This window comes from Pipistrellus hanaki (genome assembly GCF_964339955.1).
Source record: "Pipistrellus hanaki genome assembly, chromosome: 2".
In the NCBI taxonomy this organism is placed as follows: Eukaryota; Metazoa; Chordata; class Mammalia; order Chiroptera; family Vespertilionidae; genus Pipistrellus; species Pipistrellus hanaki.
In genome coordinates this window covers 48,789,170-48,808,150 of record NC_140504.1, presented here as the reverse complement: position 1 = coordinate 48,808,150, position 18,981 = coordinate 48,789,170, and the positions used below count along the sequence as shown (strand labels likewise).

Here is an 18,981-nt window from a genome sequence, read left to right as displayed (position 1 = left end):
ACCACCCATAGATACCAAAATCTATGGATTTGCAAGTCCCTTATATAAAATGGTGAACAATATACAGCCAGCCCTCCGCATCTGTGGATTCCCAATCCATGGTTGGCTGAGTCTGTAAATGGGAAACCTGGGGATACAGAGGGCTGCCTATGTATTTATTGGGGGAAAAAACCAACAACCACATATAAATGAACCTGGGCAGTCAAAACCCATGTTTTTACAAGGTCAACTGTATTTTCTTACGAAAACATCAACTTACATAGTAGGGGCTAAATATATATATTTTAATACATAAGTGGCATAATTTATAACCTCTCCATATTTTATAACATGTGACCAGTAAATACTTCAAAACGTCTTATGCTGGGATCTTGCTATATGGTGATTTTTGGGGCTCTTGAATAATTTTACAATACTTTTTTTTAGTATATTTGGTTTGGTACCAATCTACTATATTTAATATAACAGCTACAGTATTGTGTTAACATACTCAATACCAAAACTACAGAAGAAATTTTGACTAACTTGCCTAATGGCTCTTGAATTGTTTATAAATTATGTGATGCCCAAAACTGTTTTAAGAAAATGTTAGCTTGCAAAATAATATTTTTCTTTCAAAATTCAAGACACATTTAACATATGGATTTCACAATAAAGTTTATTAGCTGTTCTCCTCTTTCTCATAAATGGAATGGATAATGTTGATAATTCTTTACAAACCAGTACTCATTGTTTAAGAAACTGTAATGCGGAGGTTGTCAAAAACACGTATTTAATTAACAACACCAAAAAAAGCAATGGAAGCAAAACAATATTATTAATATAAAACACCAGAGAAACTGATTTCTGAAATCATATCTACCTTTCACTATAATTTCTTGAAATTGTTCATCATGAGGATCTGTGCAACTCTAGTGAAAAGCAGCCACAAGAGATGAAAGGTGTGCAGTCTGAAGGGGAAATCACTCACACACACGAGGTTTTTTGCCTGTTTTCCTATGAATGAAAGGAGAACTGGAAGGAGAGGCATACGACCAAATTCAAACCCAATGACAAAAATAACAGTAACAAAAACAAAATCAAACCAACCAGGAACCATTTGAAAACTTTTATAGAAAAGAGGAGAACATGCATACTTTTACTTGTAAGCTAATTTCCCTAAAGGTTTCTTTCCATAACCACCATACCCATGTTTTCAGTTCACATGATTAAGGAAGATAAAGTCTAATCAATTAATATTTAATTAAAAACAAACAAAAAGAGTAGGTGGCAAAAGAAAAAAATATATTTTAAATATATATGTTTGTGTGTGCAACTATGTAAAGAAAATAATTCCCATAGTTACAGAGTTTAGTTAAAGAAAGTTTTATATATATTTATATATATATATATTTATTATAACAAAATAGGCAGTTATTGTGGGTAAAATATTCATTAAAATCTGACCCCTAAGGATACGTTTAAAGTTTAGACTATGAGTTGGACTCCTTTTCCATGGTCACGATTACTATATCACCACTATAATGTTGGCTTTGTCTGTACTTTTGTCTATGAAATTTTTCCAACCTTATCTGTAAAAGGTGAGCTCCCCCTAGCACCTAAACTGGCCTCAATTCAGAAATGTGATGCTTATTACATATGGACAACTTTTGAAGGAATAGTGTTGCACAATTATGTTAAAAACATTTAAACATTGTTATCCCTAGCAGATGTATTGGAAAGAAAAACACAAAGCCCTTAAATAATAATAGACTTTAAGAACTCTTATGAAAAATGAATATCCCTTGTGAAATTAAGAAAGTTAATCCAGACATTAATTTTGAAATTAAAAAACATATATTTTCTTATTTTTCTATAATGAAATATTGGTTCAGATAAGACAGATCAATTGAGAAAAGGATTTGAGAACTAGTATATTGGCCAAATCATGCTATTAAAGTTAAGCGTGCACTGTTGCTCCAAGTTTACTAAATCATTGATTAAAACCACTTTTCTTTCATTTATATTGAAATTTGAAAAAATGTATATAAAGCTTTTCTGAAAATCTTTTAAAGTTACTTTCCCTTAAACATTAAGGAATTTTACCACAATTTTCCCATCTTCCCAAATTCTTAATAGCTGGTCAGGCCATTCCATTTTCAGTTCTGAAAAATGGCCATAAACCAGTAGTGATATAAAGTAATACAGATGCTACAACTTGAAGGAGACACTAGGTTGCAAAAATAAGTGCGATTTGCAGACCATGATGAGTGGGATAAGATTCAACATGGAAGGAGTATTAAAGACAGACTCCAAAAGAAAGGGAAAAGAAATGTCAAAGAAAATGAGACTGGAACAGAGAAACATCAGTCCTCATAACTTCTCTTTCGCTGGAACCCAGATGTAAGGACCAGACTGTTCTTCTATGATTTGCTTCACTTGGTTGTAAATGTCTTCCAGCGTATCGCCCTGTACAATAGCTGTAATGAAATCAGAAACTCCCATTAAATTATCTGTCTTCACCATTATAATTCTTGGTGAAATAATAGACGCCAAATCTTAGAAACAGCTATTCATTCAGGAAGGGATGCCATTTATGCATTGTTTAAATTGCTCATTTAATTAATTTTCCTATTTGTAAAATATAAAAAAATTTAATTTTAAAAACTGATAAAAAAATGGGACTTGGTAATTTTTTCTTTCTCTTATGTTTTTGGGAAATACACACTGAAGTATTTAGAGCTAAAAGAGTATCTGTCTGCAACCTACTCTTAAATGTTTCAGAAAAAATTATAAATGTAAATGTTAACATTCGGGGAATAAGGAGTAAAAGTATATAAGAATTGCTGGTACTTCTCTTACAATTTTTCTGTAAGTCTGAAATTATTATCATGGCACTATGGTACTTAGTGTGACTACCAAATATACACTTACCATTATTTCAAACAAATAAATGACAATAATGACAAAAAACTGTTCAGAGATATCTAAGAGGTAATTTAAAGGACAAAATGAATTAGAGATTATTTGAAAACTGCTACTCATTCTTTTCTTTTTAAAGAAATAATACTTTAAAATGGATCAAGATTTATAAAGGATAAAAGTCAATTTCATAGAAAAAATAAAATCTGAGTCTATTTTTCTCCAGTTATGTGTGAGTTATTCTTATACATGCTATCCTAATCGATAACACAAGAAATACTAAATTTCAAGAGTCCTCATCACCACTGCCTAGGTTAAATGTATTATTCTGAAAATGAGAGTATCAATTACTACTGGTAGATGTGGACATAGTTCAAAATCCTTTTCAATGGGTCACTTCATATGGCTCCAAAGCAAAATTCTATCATAAAGGGCATTGTCACATATGATGCCAACCTGTGAAATGCTCAGTAAATTCTTGTTCCAGTTTCATGGCTCTCTCAAATGTTTTTCTGGCTTGTTCTTCTGTTAGTCGCTTATTCATTTCCCTATGCAAATAAATTTAGAAATTTGTAATTACATTATATTTTTTGAAGAAAGATGACAAAGGAGAGAAGACATAAAAACATAAAATCATGAAAAGCTGAGCTCTGTTGAGACAATGAATGTCATTAAAAACTAGATTCAGTCACTGAATATGTAGCTTTGTACTAGGAATGACAGAAGGGTTTTTAACACATCTTTGCATTGGCTCAAGGCAGCCAAAAAAATTAAGATTCAACAGTTTAGATTTTGGTAAAAACTTCATATCTAAATATGACTTACAGATCTCGTACCAATTCATAGATGATAAAGGAGACATAAACATTAAACAACATTATAATAAGGCAATTAGAAAAATATAGTCTGGGAAAAGCTACAGAAGAAATTATTTATCAATAGTTTCTTCAATAAATAAACAGGGGAAAAAAGATATGTTTGAATCAAGTTCCAAGTAAGGTCTCTTCATGACAATTTAGAACTTGATTCAAGCAAATTGAAAAACATACACAAAACTTATAAAACAATCAGGAAATTTTGAACTGATGATATTTAACGAGTTACTAAGTGTGACATAATGATGTGTTTTTTTTATTAAATATATTTTATTGATTTTTTACAGAGAGGAAGAGAAAGGAATAGAGAGTTAGAAACATCGACGAGAGAGAATCATCGATCAGCTGCCTCTTTCACACCCCACACCGGGAATATGCCCGCAACCAAGGTATATGCCCTTGACCGGAATCAAACCCGGGACCTTCCAGTCCGCAGGCTGACGCTCTATCCATTGAGCCAAACCGGTTTCGGCCATAATGATGTTTTTAAACAGGAAATTCCTATCTTTCAAGAACATACTGAAATATATGGATGAAATCATATAATGTTTGGGGGGGGGCAGTGAAACAAGATTGATCATAAATGGTAATTACTGTTGCAGCTGAATGATGGGTACATGGGAGTTAGTTTCCTATTTAAAAGAGTGAAAACTTTCAATATTTCACCATTAAATATGATGTTTGCTTTCTTATTTTGTAGATGACCTTAATGAGATTAAGAAAAATCCATTCTATTCAGTTTTTAAAATGTTTTTGTCATGAATAGATAATTTTATCGAATGTTTTTTCTGTTTATTAAAATGATCATATGCTTTTATACCTAAAATCTGTTACTGTGGTACGCTACCGTGATTAAAAGAAGTAAATTAAAAATTGTGGCTCGGCTGGTGTTGCTCAGTGGTTGAGCATCAATCTATGAACCAGGAGGTCAGGGTTTGATTCTTGGTCAGTGTTCATGCCCGGGTTGCAGGCTCGATCCCTGGTGTGGGGCGTGCAGGAGGCAGCCAATTGATGTTTCTTTCTCATCATTGATGATTCTATCTCTCTCTCCCTTTCCCTTCCTCTCTGAAATAAAAAAAATATTTTAAAAAATTGTGGTAAAATATACATGACTAAATATATAAAGCTACCATTTAAACCATTTTTACACGTATGGCTCAGGAGTATTAGTACCTTCCTTCCTGTTGTTGAAACCATCACCACCATCCATTCCTGTAATTCTTTTCATCTTGTAAAACCAAATACAAGACCTATTAAAAATAACTACTCTTTCCTCCTCCTAGCCCCTGGCAACCACCATTATACTTTCTATCTCTATCTCTATGATTTTGACAACTCTAAGTACTCCATGGTAAGTGGAATTTGTCTTTTTTGTGATTGGCTTATTTTACTTAGCATAATGTCTGCAAGGTTTATCCATGTTGTACCATATTGCAGAATTTCCTTCCTTTGTATGTATATAACACATTTGCTTATCCATTCATCCTTTGATGAACACTTGGGCTTCTTCCACATTTTAGCTATTGCGAACCAATGCTACTGTGAACGTGGGTATACAAATATCTTTTCAAGACACTAATTTCAATTTTTGTGTGTATATATTCAGAAGTGGAATTATTGCATTGTATGGCATTTCTATTTTTATTTTTGAAGAACTGCCATACTATTTTTCATAGCAGCTGCACCATTTTACATTCCTACAAGTGTGCAGGAGCTCCAACTTTTCCACATCCATGCCAGCACTTGTGTGTGTGTTTGAGGTGATATTTCACTGCAGTTTTGATTTGCATTTTCCTAACAGTGATGTTAAGCATCTTTTCATGTGCTACTATTGTTCATTTGTATATGTTCTTTGGAGAAATGTTTATTCAAGCACTTTACCCATTTTTGAATTGAGTTGTTTTCCTATTAAGTTTTAGGAGTTCTCTATATATTCTGGATATTAATCCTTTACCAGATATATGATTTGCAAATATTTTCTCCCATTCTGTGGGTTGTCTTTTTACTTTGTATATTGTGCCTTTTGATACAAAAAACTTAAATATTTATGAAGTATAATCTTAAAAAAAAAATCCTCACCCAAGGATATGTTTTCATTGATTAAAGAGAGGAGAGAGAAGAGGGGGGTAGAGAGGGGAGACAAACACAGACACACAGACACACAGACACACAGACACACAGAGACACAGACACACCAGTCAGCTGCCTCCTGTATGTGCCCTGACCAGGGATTAAACCCGCAACCTAGGTATGTGTCCTAGGAATTGAACCTGTAATTTCCTGGTGTATGGGATGACACTCCAACCAAGTGAGTCACCTGGCCAGGGCAGGTCTATTTTTTTTGACACTTGTGTTATGTACACCTTTAATGTCATAACTAAGAAATCACTGCCAAACCCACTATTGTGAAGCTTTTGTCCTATTTCTTTTTCCCAGGTTTTATTGTCTTACATTTAGGTCCTTGGTCCATTTTGAGTTTTTGTGGAAGGCTTAGATAAGGGTCCAACTTCATTCTTTTGCATGTGGGTATTGTTTTTTCAGCACCATTTGTTGAAAAAGACTGTTTTTTCCTCTCCTTTGAATAACCCTGCATCCTTGTTAAAAAGCAATTGTTTATATTCATGAAGCTTTCTGAGCTTTCTATTCCATTCCATTGGTCTATATGTCTGTCTTTAGGTCAATACCACATTGTGATGATCACTATAGCTTTGCAGTAAATTTTGGTATCAGGAAGTGTGAGTCTTCACGTTTTACTGTTTTTTTTTGTGTTTTTTTTTTTTTAAAGGGACTGCACTGAATTGCATCTGTAGATTGCTTTGAAAAGTTTTGACATTTTAACATTGTCTTCTTCCTAATCCATGCACATGGAATGTGTTTTATTTATGTCTTAACTTCTTCAGTGTTTTATAGTTTTCATTGTACAAATCTTTCACCTTGGTTAATTTTAGGCATTTTAATCTTTTTGATGCTATCATAAATGAAATTGTTTTTATAATTTCATTTTCAGATTATTCAGTATGTGTGTAGAAATGCAACTGATTTTGTTGACTTTGAATGTAGTTTTCTTTCCTTATAGTGTCTTTGTATCAGTGTAATATTGCCTTCATAGAATGAGTTAGGATATATTCTCTCTTCAATTTTTTGGAAAAGTTTGAGGATCTGCATTAGACATTTTAAAAATATTTGGTAAAATTCACCAGTGAAGACATCTGGTTCAGGACGCTCCTTTGTTGGGAGTTAATGATTCAGTGTCCTTACCAGTTATAAGTCGATTTAGATTTTCTATTTCTTTGTAATTTAGTCTTGGCAAGTTTTATGTTTCTAGGAATTACCCATTTCTTTTGGAGCTCAATTGTTAATATTACTCTTATAGTCATTTTATTTCTATAGAATCAGTAGTAATGTCCCCAGTTTCATTTCATATTCTAGTAATTTGAGTTTTCTTTTCCCCCTAATCCATCTAGCTAAATGTTTGTCATTTTTTGCCCATTTTTATGAAGAACCAACTTTTGGTTTCACTGGTTTTTCTCTACTGTTTTCTATTTTGTTCATCTCTGCTCTAATCTTTATTCACTTCCTCTGTTAGTTTTGAGTTTTATTCTTTTTTTAGGTCCTTGAGTTATAGTTAGGTTAATTTGACATCTTTCTTGCTTTTTGGAAAATACTTTTTTCCATTGCTTTTCAAAGAGACTGGAAGAAAGAGAAGGAGAGTGGGAGCGAGGGAGGGAGAGTAGGAGGGAGGGAGGGAGAGAGAGAGAGAGAGAACACCATTGATGTGAGAAGGACACATCGATTGGCTGCCTCATATGTGCCCCAACTGGGGACAGGGAGTGAATCTACAACCTAGGTACATGCCTTTGACTGGGAATCAAACTTGAGATCCTTAGGTGTGAGGACTGATGCTCTCATCACTGAAGACCACTGGTTAGTGCTTTATTGCTTTTTAATGTAAGCATTTATAGCTATAAATTACTGTTAACACTGCTTTTGCTGTGTACCATACATTTTCATGTTGTTACAGTTTTCATTCATCTCTTAAATATTTTTTAATTTCTCATGTGATTTCTTCTTTGACCCACTGCTTGTTTGTTAATTTCCACAATTTTGTCAGATATCCAGTCTTACTTTTGATATCTAAATTCAACCTACTGTAATCAGAAAAGATACTTTCATGATATTTATCTTTTAAAATCTATTTAGGCATTTTGCCACCTATGGTCTATCCTGGAAAATGTCCCATGTGCAAATGAGAATGTATATAAAATGGGGCAAAAGTAGGTTATAGTTGTGAGTACACAAAACAGCTATTCTTGTATTATTTTCCATACAAAGAACTATAAACCTACCTTGGCTCCATCCTGTAATCTGTTGTTGTTGGGTAGAGTGTTCTGTATGTGTCTATTAGATCTAACTGATTTATTGTGTGGTTTAAGTCCTCCATTTCTTTACTTATTTTCTGTCTGGCTGTTCTATCCATTACTGTGAGTGGGAAATTGAAGTCTCTGACTATTATTGTAAAACTTTCTCCTTTTATAATCTCATGATAAAATGAATGGATGAGGAGTTGCTTCATATGGATGAACAAAGAAAGTGATTTATTGAGATGGAATCTACTCCTGGTGAAGGCACTGTGAAGACTGTTGAAATGACAAGAAAGGATTTAGAATATACATAAACTTAGTTAATAAAGTAACAGTTTACGCCTAAACCCATTTTTCTCAGTGGTTAGAGCATCGGCCTGCGGACTGAAAGTTCCCAAGTTTGATTCCAGTCAAGGGCATGTACATTGTTTGCGGGCACATCCCCAGTGGGAGGTGTGCAGGAGGCAGCTAATCGATGATTCTCTCTCATCGATGTTTCTGACTCTATTCCTCTCTGTAAAAAAATCAATAAAATATATGAAAAAAATAAAGTAACAGTTTTCTCTAATTTTTTAAAAACCTTTTATTTTTATTTATTACTTTTTAAAAAGTGTTTTTCTTTAGTAGGATTTTTTTTATTTTTATAAATATATTTTATTGATTTTTTACAGAGAGGAAGAGAGAGGGATAGAGAGTTAGAAACATCGATGAGAGAGAATCATCAATCAGCTGCCTCTTGCACACCCCCTACTGGGGATGTGCCCGCAACCAAGGTATGTGTCCTTGACAGGAATCGAACCTGGGACCCTTCAGTCTGCAGGCTGACGCTCTATCCACTGAGCCAAACCAGTTTCGGCAGGATATTCTTTTTAAAAAAAATACAGAGTGGCCAGATTATCATGATCTCTGAATGCGTAATAATCTGGCCACTCAGAGTATATTCTATATAATAAAAGGTTAATATGCGAATTGTTCCCTTGACCAGCAGGCAGGCTGGCTAACCGCCCATGTCCCCTCCCCACCCATGCACAAATTCATGCACTGGGCCTCTAACACACACACACACACACACACACACACACACACACACACACACACACACAGTGGCCAGACTATTATGCATTCAGAGATAATAATAATCTGGCCACTCAGTGTATATCTTTGATTTTAGAAAGGGAGGAGGAGGGAGAGGGTGAGGGAGAGGGAGGGAAGGAGAGAGAGAGAGAGAGAGAGAGAGAGAGAGAGAGAGAGAGAGAGAGAGAGAGAGAGAGAGAAACATCAATGTAAACATTTCTATTGAGTACATATCTAGGAATGAGATTCTAGTTCTTAAATTAGGTGTATGTCCAGCTTTAGGAGATACTATGAACAGTTTATAAATGTGGAAGTATCAACTTATATTCTTATCAGTGTTATGAGTTTCAGTTGCTCTATATACTTGCCAACATTTGACATTTTCTTTCAGCTTCTGGGTGGTAGATTGTGACACTGGTTTTAACTTACATTTCCATGATTAATTGATCACCATATCTCATGTTTACTGATTATTTGGATATCCCCTTTTGTGAAGTATCCAAGTCCTTTGCTCATTGATTGTCTGTGCTAACCTTTTTAAAGTCTATTGAATGTGTAATGATATTCCCACTTTAATTCCTTGTATTATTTATGCCTTCTTTATTTTCTTTCCTTAATCTTTCTTATTAACATTTTATAGTATTTTCAAAGACAACATTTTTAGTTTTGTTGATCCTCTCTACCATAATTTTGTTTTCTATTTCATTAAGTTCTACCTTCTTTGAGTTTAATTGTCTGTTGTTTTTCTAATTTCTCAAGATCTTAGATTTTCAACATTTATTCCTAATATTTGACTTCCAGCATTCTTTCCTAATACTTACAGTTGTAGATTTCCATAAGCAAGGCTGCTAGATCCTCCAAATTTATTTACTTGACAATTTCATTAGCATTTAGTTCAAAACATTTATTAATTTAGGCTGATTTCTTTTTGACCCATTCAGAAGTATAATGCATAACCTACAAATATATGGGAATTTTCTAGTGATCTTGTTGATTTGTTTTAATTTCATAATGGCCAGAGAATATTTGTTTTCAATCATTCGTATTCTTTTTTTTTTTTTTTTTTTTTTTTTAATATTTTATTGATTTTTTACAGAGAGGAGGGGAGAGGGATAGAGAGTTGGAAACATCGATGAGAGAGAATCATCAATCAGCTGCCTCTTGCACACTCCCTACTGGAGATGTGCCCGCAACCAATAACATTCCCTTGACCAGAATCGAACCTGGGACCTTTTCCACCGAGCCAAACCGGTTTCGGCCAATCATTCGTATTCTGTAGCTTAGCATAAGATTAGTTTTGGTAATTTTATGCACACTTCATATAAATGTGTAAATTTTGTTGATGTCAAGTGTAATGTTCTACATATGTAAGGTAAAATTTGAAATATGTGCTGTTTCTATATTCTTAGTGATTTTCTGTTTGTTTTCTTATTCCATTACTTTCTGACTGATGTGTTAAGTTCTCCCACTATGATTGTGGGATTTTTCTTTTCCTATACAGTTGTATATTTGTGCTTTATATATTTAGAAACTGGGCTTTAAATGCAAATAAATGTCTAAGTAGATCTTCCTATATAAACTTTTATTTTTATAAAATTGCTCTTTTATATCTCTATTAATACTTCTTGCTTTAAACTTTACTTTGATATAGAAATATAAACCAGCTTGCCTTTAATTTTTGCAGGGTATATCTTTTTTCTATTCTCTTACTTTTGGCCTTTCCATAGCTTAATATTTAAGGTGTGCCTTATGAAAGCAACATATAGGTGAGAGGTTTCATACACACTATCACAAAATATGGTACCTTGGCATACTGCATATATTAAGATAAAGAAATTTAAAAAATGACAGGTGCAGGAAGAACTCTGACCTACCCCTGAAGTAGGTCATAAGATCCTCATGTGAGAAATGACCTCCCATAGCTGGAGAAAAGCAGCATTCCTGGAGGGATGCTAAGAGGAATTTGAATGAACAGGCCTTGGTAAGTTTCCTCTAGTTTACTACTCTTAGCTCATATCCTATGGTCCTATCACATTTTCCCGTGATTTTCTGCTCTTTGTCAAACCTAGTATAAAATGTTCAGGTTTAACCATTTCTTTGGATCTTCATTTCCTTATGAAGGCTTCTATGCCATGAAAAAATTAAATCTGTAAGCTTTTCTTTTGTTAATCTGTCTTTTGTTACAGAGACACGCTTAGCACCTAGAAGAGTAGAAGGAAAAATTTTTTCCTCTTTCTGTAAAAGCAAGACAGTTGTTTTTTCTTTATCCATTCTGATCATCTTTTTCCTTAACTGGACTCTTTAGTCTATCATTTAATTGATGAAATATTTGAGTTCATTTATACTATATTACTGTCTGTATTCTTTTTGCCTTGCCTATAATATGTTTTTGTCTGCCCTTTTCTCTCTTCTTTTAGTTTTTATTTAAATTGTATTTCTTGCCCTCTATTATACAACATTTTATTTCTTAATGGTTACTCAGAGCTGTACTGCTGCTCAATTCAGTAGGTATTAGCCAAATGTGACTATTTAAATTTAAAATTCTAATACATGTTCCCTTATACTTAAGTATATTAATATTGGTGATGATGATGATAGTTTATATCACAGAGTGCTTATTTTATCTTCACAACAATCCAAAGAGGTGGGTATACTATTAATTTCTCCATTTTACAGATAAAGAAACTAAGATATAGGGAGTTTAAGTAAATTACCTAAATTAATAAATGATAGAGACTGAATCTCTAATTAGAGCCTATGTCTTATTTCACTTACATGATATTTTCCACAGATTTGGGCTTAATAAAAATGGAGATTGGGTAAAGTTGTGCAATCTGTAATCTCTTTATGGCATTTCCGGACACATCGAGGATACAGTGTTTGCCCTATAATAGAGGAAATAAAGAAGAAAAACAAGTGAAACAAATATTTTCAATAATATCAAAGATATATTTCCTATATGTACAGAATCAGAATTATATTTTTGGAACATTTTCAATTTAAGCAAACTTGTCATTTTTGTTAGCAAACTAAATAAAGACAATGAATGACTATGATAATTAATTTTCCATTCTCAAATATATATTACATTTAAAAAGGAATGAAAATACGTTAAGAAACCTGGCTCTCATTATTGTCAATATATTAATTTGCTCAATTCTAGAATATACAGTAGTTTCATGACTGTTAACTCATACCACTCTGAAAAACAAAAGAGTTCAATATTTATTTACAGATATTTTTGTATTTAGCCTGTAATTCAGGATTATTGTGATTAAGACTCTCCTCTTTTACCCTCCCCTCTTTAATGCAGTGATTCGTTTGAAATATAGTTAATTTAGTTTCTGTTTGTGTGTCATTTTTCATTTCTCTCAACTTTCCTTTTTTTAAAAAAAATGTATAAAATGTTAACATAGTTCTAAAAGTCAAAATTATATAAAAAGGTATTCTTGAAGAAATGTCACCCTTCATCCTTTCAACTCATTTCCATCTCCCATCCTTTCCCACCCCTTCCTATGTAGCTAGCCAATCTCATTAGTTTCTAATTTATTATTTCTATATCTAATTTTTGTGTGAATTGTGTATTCATATCTTTTTTCTATTATTTTATTAGATTTTTGGTCTCTATTTCTTTAATTTTTAAGAGTTCTTTATGTATTTAAAATAGCAGCCCCTTGCTTGCAATTTTTTTCTCTGTCACTTGCTTTTTGATTTTGGAAACAGTGTTTTCCAATAGTTTTTGGAAAAGTTTTTTTTTTTTTTGCTAAGTAAATACCATTTTTATTTTATTTATTTATTTATATTTATTTTTAAAAATATATTTTATTGATTTTTTACAGAGAGGAAGAGAGAGGGACAGAGAGTTAGAAACATTGATGAGAGAGAAACATCGATCAGCTGCCTCTTGCACACCCCCCACAGGGGATGTGTCGGCAACCAAGGTACATGCCCTTGACCGGAATTGAACCCGGCACCTTTCAGTCCCCAAGCCAACGCTCTATCCACTGAGCAAAACCGGTTTCGGCCCCATTTTTATTTTTAATGTGGTCAAATTTATCAGAATTTTAATTGGGCCGAAACCGGTTTGGCTCAGCGGTAGAGCGTCGGTCTGCGGACTGAAAGGTCCCAGGTTCGATTCCGGCCAAGGGCATGTACATTGGTTGCGGGCACATCCCCGGTAGGGGGTGTGCAAAAGGCGGCTTGTCGATGTTTCTCTCTCATCGACGTTTCTAGCTCTCTATCTCTCTCCCTTCCTCTCTGTAAAAAAATCAATAAAATATATTTTTAAAAAAAAAGAATTTTAATTGGATCCAAATTTTAATTCATAGTTAAATACTTGCACTATGACTAGGTTATATTTTCCTCTGTCAATTGTATTACAGCCAATGTTTGTGTATAGTGTGAGTGTGGTTTTAAATTAATTAACTAAATTTTTTCTAGTCGTCCCAGCACTACTTACCAAAAAGTCTTTTATTAAAAGCCCTGGTGAGTGGAGATTGCACCTTCAACATCCTATATAATAAAACCCTAATATGCAAATTGACCAAATGGCAGAACAATCAGTAGCTATTATGTACACTGAACACCAGGGGGCAGATGCTCAATGCAGGAGCTGCCTCCTGGTGGTCAGTGTGCTCTCACAGGGAGAACACGGGTTAGCCAGAAATCAGGTGAATGCAGTGGTGGTGCTGGAAGCATCTCTACCTTTGTGGCATCGCTAAGGAGCAGCGAGCAGGCGGGTGGTAAGGAGCGAGGGGTCTGGATTGTGAGAGGGACCTCTGACTGCAAGGGGGATGTCCGCCTGCAGGTGAGAGGGTGCAGGCCAGACCGAGGGACCCCCTGCCCCTGTATTTCATGCATTAGGCCTCTAGGATACTATATTTTCATATATATTTGGGTATTGCCTGGACTCTTTCTATTCTATTCTACTGGTCTGTTTGTCTATTCATATGACAGTACTATACTAGGTTTTAATTAAGAAGACTTTATAGTATATTTTAATACGATAGGGCTAGAATCCCTTATAGCTTTTTTGTATTGTACTTGCTTCTCATATAAACTTTAATTTGATTTATCAAGTCCCATAATAAAGCTGGCAGATGTTTTTTATTGGGGTTGTGTTCATATATATATATATATATATATATATATATATATATATATATATATGTTAGCTTAGACAGAATGGACAGCTCTGCAAGATTGAGTCTTCAATTCATGAACATGGTGTATCTCTCCATTTATTTAGGCCTTTAATTCTCTGAGCAATGCTCTGGAGTTTTCATTGTATGGGTCTCAATATCTTTTGTCAGCTTTATCTCTAAGTATTTAATATTTTTTGATGTCACAATATATAATGTTTTTAAAATTTCAATTTATGATTGGTCTGGTATACAGAAATGCAACTGATTTTTAAAAAATAAATCTTTATTGTTCATATTACAAAAGTTCATTTTTTCCCCCTCCACCAGGTTCCCACCCCACCCTCTGCCCTTTCCCCACCCCCCACTGTCCTCATCCATGGTGCACAGTTTATGTTCAGTCTCTTCCTGCACCCCCCACTCTTTTCCCCAAGAATCGTCAGTCCACTCCCCTTCCGTACTTCTGATTCTATTATATTCAACAGTTAATATTGTTCATCAGATTTTTAAATTCCCTTGGTTTTTAGATTCACTTATTGATAGTTACATATTTGTTGTTCATAATTTTTATCTTTATTTTGTCTTCTTCCTAAACAACCCCCTTTAGCAATTCATATAATTCTGGTTTGGCAGTGATGAACTCCTTTAGCTTTTTTTTTATTTGTGAAGCTCTTTATCTGGCCTTCGATTCTGAGTAATAGCTTTGCTGGGTAGAGTATTTTTGGCTGTAGGTTCTTGCTATTCATCACCTTGAATATTTCTTGCCATTCCTGTCTGGCCTGCATGGTTTCTGTTGAGAAATCAGCTGACAATCGTATGGGTGCTCCTTTATAGGTAACTACCTGCTTTTCTCTTGCTGCTTTTAATATTCTCTCTTTGTCTTTTGCTCTTGGAATTTTAATTATGATGTGTCTTGGTGTGTTCCTCTTTGGATTCCTTTTGTTTGGGGTTCTGTGCACTTCATTGACTTGTAAGTCTATTTCTTTCCCCAGGTGGGGGAAGTTTTCTGTCACTATTTCTTTCAGTATGTTTTCGATATCTTGCTCTTTGTCATCTTCTGGGATGCCCATAATTCTGATGTTGGTTCGCTTGAAGTTGTTCCAGAGGTTTCTTACACTATCTTCAACTTTCTGGATTCTCTTGTCTTCTTGCTTCGGCGGAGGAGTATCCTCTGGCTCTTTGTGTTCTAAATCTTTGACTTGATTCTTACAATCTTCCATTCTGTTTTTAGGACTCTGTATAATATTTTTTATTTCAGAGAATGTATTCTTTATTTCTAGATGATCCTTTATTATTTCTAGTTGATCCCCTTTCATATCTTCATAGGTCTTGTTTATTTTATCGGCCTTTTCTAGGCGATTCTTGATAAACCTTGTGTGTTTTTTAACTCTATATCCAGTCGCTTTTGGCCTCCATTTCTTTCGTTTGTGATCTGTTTCCTTGTCTTGGCATTTTCGCTGCTTCCTTGAGTTGGTAGGGTGGGAGGATCAGCTGTATCTATGCCAAGAGACAGCCTTATTCGACTAGACTTGGAAAACTAAAAGAGCCTCTGTGCTCAGCTTGGATGGGGCGGAGTTTCAGGGTGGAGCCTACAGCCTTGGCTTCCGGTTAGCCCTGCCCTATGAGGTTCCTGAGTCTCAGTGTTCCTCAATGTCCTTTGGTACTCACTGCAAGCACCTCTGAGAGAAACATTCCCTAGAGTTTTGCCTGCTACCAGACAGTCTAGTCTCTTCCCCCAACAAGCCCGCAACTGGGGTTCAGTGCAGTTGGAAGTGGGGTTAAGAGCAGTCCAGAGCTTATGTCTCCTTCCCGCAAGGGCAATCCAGCGGCTCAATCAACAGTCTGTCCTCTGCGCGAAATGTGTGCGACTTGGGGGCTCTGCCTTTCAACGCTCCCCTGAGCTTCCGCCTTACAGCCCAGATTCCCTCTGTATGTGTCTGCGTCCCCAGGGTCTCACTCAGAACTGGGGTTCAGTGCTGTCGGAACTGGAATTCAGCACAGTCTGGAGCTTTTATCTCCTTCCCGCTAGCCAGGCATTCAGCCGCCCCTCCTCTCCGGCTCTGTCCTCTCCACACACGCAATGTGTCTCCGTACCTTAGGCTTTTACAACTTCTCTGATTTTCCTTCTGGTTTTCTCTTTCCTACTGGAAATTGTAGAATTTCCAGTCAGGCAACTTTCCTGTAGTTCTGGATAATGTCCACTTTATATATTATTATAGTTGTATTTTTTGAAATTGTTGTGTGAGGCTGTAGTTAGGTGGTTACCTATGCCGCCATCTTGGTTTCTCCTATGCAACTGATTTTTGTATCCTTAAATCTTGCTAAACTTATTAGTTCTAGTAGCTTAAAAAAAACCACATGCCGCTCTTTGGCCCCTTGAGTGTGGCTCTTCCACAAAATACCATTGCCTGGGCAAGTCTATTTTGAAGAAGTGGCATTAGAAGAAGTTTAAGTTAAAAAAATTTGGCTCTTAAAAGAAATTTCAGCCGAAACCGGTTTGGCTCAGTGGTAGAGTGTCAGTCTGCGGTCTGAAAGGTCCCGGGTTCGATTCCGGCCAAGGGCATGTACATTGGTTGCGGGCACATTCCTGGTATGGGGTGTGCAAGAGGCAGCTGGTTGATGTTTCTCTCTCATCGACGTTTCTAGCTCTCTATCTCTCGCCCTTCCTCTCTTTAAAATATCAATAAAATATATAAAAAAAGAAAAAAAATTTCAATCGTACTGTTGATATTTGGCTCTGTTGACTAATGAGTTTGCCGACCACTGATATAGACCATCATGTCATTTGCAAATACAGACAATTTTACTTCTTCCTTTACAATCTGCATGAGTTTCCCTTCTTTCTTTTGTCTTATTTTACTGGCTAGAACCTCTAGTATAATTTTAAAAATAAGTGGTGCCCTAGCTTGTTTGGCTCAGAGGATAAAAGGTTGGCCTATGGACTGAATGGTCCTGGGTTCGATTCCAGTCAAGGGTGCGTATCTCAGTTGCAGGCTCAATACCAGCCTCAGGTTGGAGAGCATAAGGGAGGCAACCAATAGATGTGTCTCTTTGTCTCTTCCCTTCCTTTTCACTCTCTCTAAAAATCAATGGAAAAATATCCTTGTGGAATATTGTTTATCAATTTGAGAAGGTTATCTTCTATTCTTGGTTTGTGGAGAGTTTTAATCAAGAATTGATGATGAGCTCTAACTGGTTTGGCTCAGTGTATAGTGGTGGACTGCAGACTGAACGTTCCCAAGGTTGATTCCAGTCAAGGGCATGTACCTTGGCTGTGGGCACATACCCAGTAGGGGTGTGTGTGCAGGCGGCAGCAGATCAATGTTTCTCTCTTATCAATGTTTCTAACTCTCTATCCCTCTCCCTTCCTCTCTGTAATAAAAAAAAAAAAAAAAAAAAAGGAATTGACGCTGATTTTGTCAAATGCTTTTCCTGAACTAAGCAAGTGATCATATGGTTTTTCTTTATTATTACATTGACTGATTTTCTAAAATTTAAATGTCTCTTGCATTCTTTGGATAAACGCTACTTGATTATGACATATTTCCCTCTACACCAATAAAAGAAAAATATGCAAATTGACTATATCTCTGCAATGACCACCAGCAAATCAGGAGTATACAAATTAACCCAAAGATAGCAGGTTAATTTGCATACGCAAGCACAGAGCGACTGGGTTAGGGTGGCTACTTGCATGCGCACCAGCATCAAGCGGCCTGCATCCCAGGGACAGACATCCTTGGGATCCAGGTTGCTCTGAGCCTGTAGATCTGTGTATAGGCCCAGTGTGGCTGGGGTCCCAGAACAACCCTCCGACCACTCCGGGTTTATACACTCAGGTGTGGAGCAACTGGGGGAGGGGCAGGGACATCCCCCGGACTTAGGCCCTCTGGGCCATTGTGCATGCAAACGGCTAGAGATGGAGCAAGAATGTCCCACGTAGCGAGCGAGCAGACAGCAGGACCCTGCTTGCCCCTGTGGCAGCAAGTCAGAAAGGAGATGACGGTGAGCAGGCCTAAGCCATAAGTAGGATATCCACTGAAGGCCCCCAAATTGGAGAGAGTGCAGTCAGAATGAGGGACCTTTCTCCTCCCTTCCCCCGAACAAATTTCATGCACCGGGCCCCTAGTTTTTATACATTATTAGACTCAATTTGCTAACCTGCTATTTAGAATTTCTGTATTTATATTCATGAGGGATATAGCAGTCTGCCGTTTTTTTGTAATGTGTTGTCAAGTTTTGAAATCTAGGTAATGCTAGACTCTCAGAAAGTGTTCCCACCTTTTAAATTTTATGTACAAAATGGGTATTATTTCTTCCTTAAATGTTTGTAGAATTTATTAGTGAAGCCATCTAAACCTGGGGTTTTCTTTGTGGAAGATTTTTAAGTAAAAATCAATTTTATTGAAGTAGAGGGCTATTCAAATATTCTATTTCTACTTGAGTGAGCTTTATTTCTTCCTAGGAATTTATTCATTTCATCTAAATTACTTAGTGGTAAAAAGTTGTTTCTAATATCTTCTAATTTTTTTCCCTTTAACATTTGTAGATTCTGTCACTTCTCTCATTCCTGATATTGGTAATCTGTGTCTGTTTAAAGTTTTATCAATGAGATGAGAAACCAAGATG

General features: G+C 35.5%; 1 protein-coding gene across 10 annotated transcripts in view; it reads right to left on the bottom strand.

Moving 5' to 3' along the window:
- Positions 1 to 640: 640 nt before the first annotated feature.
- Positions 641 to 18,981, bottom strand: part of DLG1 (discs large MAGUK scaffold protein 1) — a 237,004-nt gene continuing 218,663 nt past the window's right edge. For all 10 annotated transcript variants that reach the window (XM_084871554.1, XM_084871550.1, XM_084871555.1 and 7 more), the window contains 3 exons: positions 11,987 to 12,096; positions 3,358 to 3,449; positions 641 to 2,459 (listed from right to left, as the gene is read on the bottom strand). In XM_084871554.1, the coding sequence (XP_084727680.1) occupies positions 2,353 to 2,459; positions 3,358 to 3,449; positions 11,987 to 12,096 (309 nt within the window). In that variant the 3' untranslated portion in view covers positions 641 to 2,352. The remainder of the gene's footprint in view (positions 2,460 to 3,357; positions 3,450 to 11,986; positions 12,097 to 18,981) is intronic.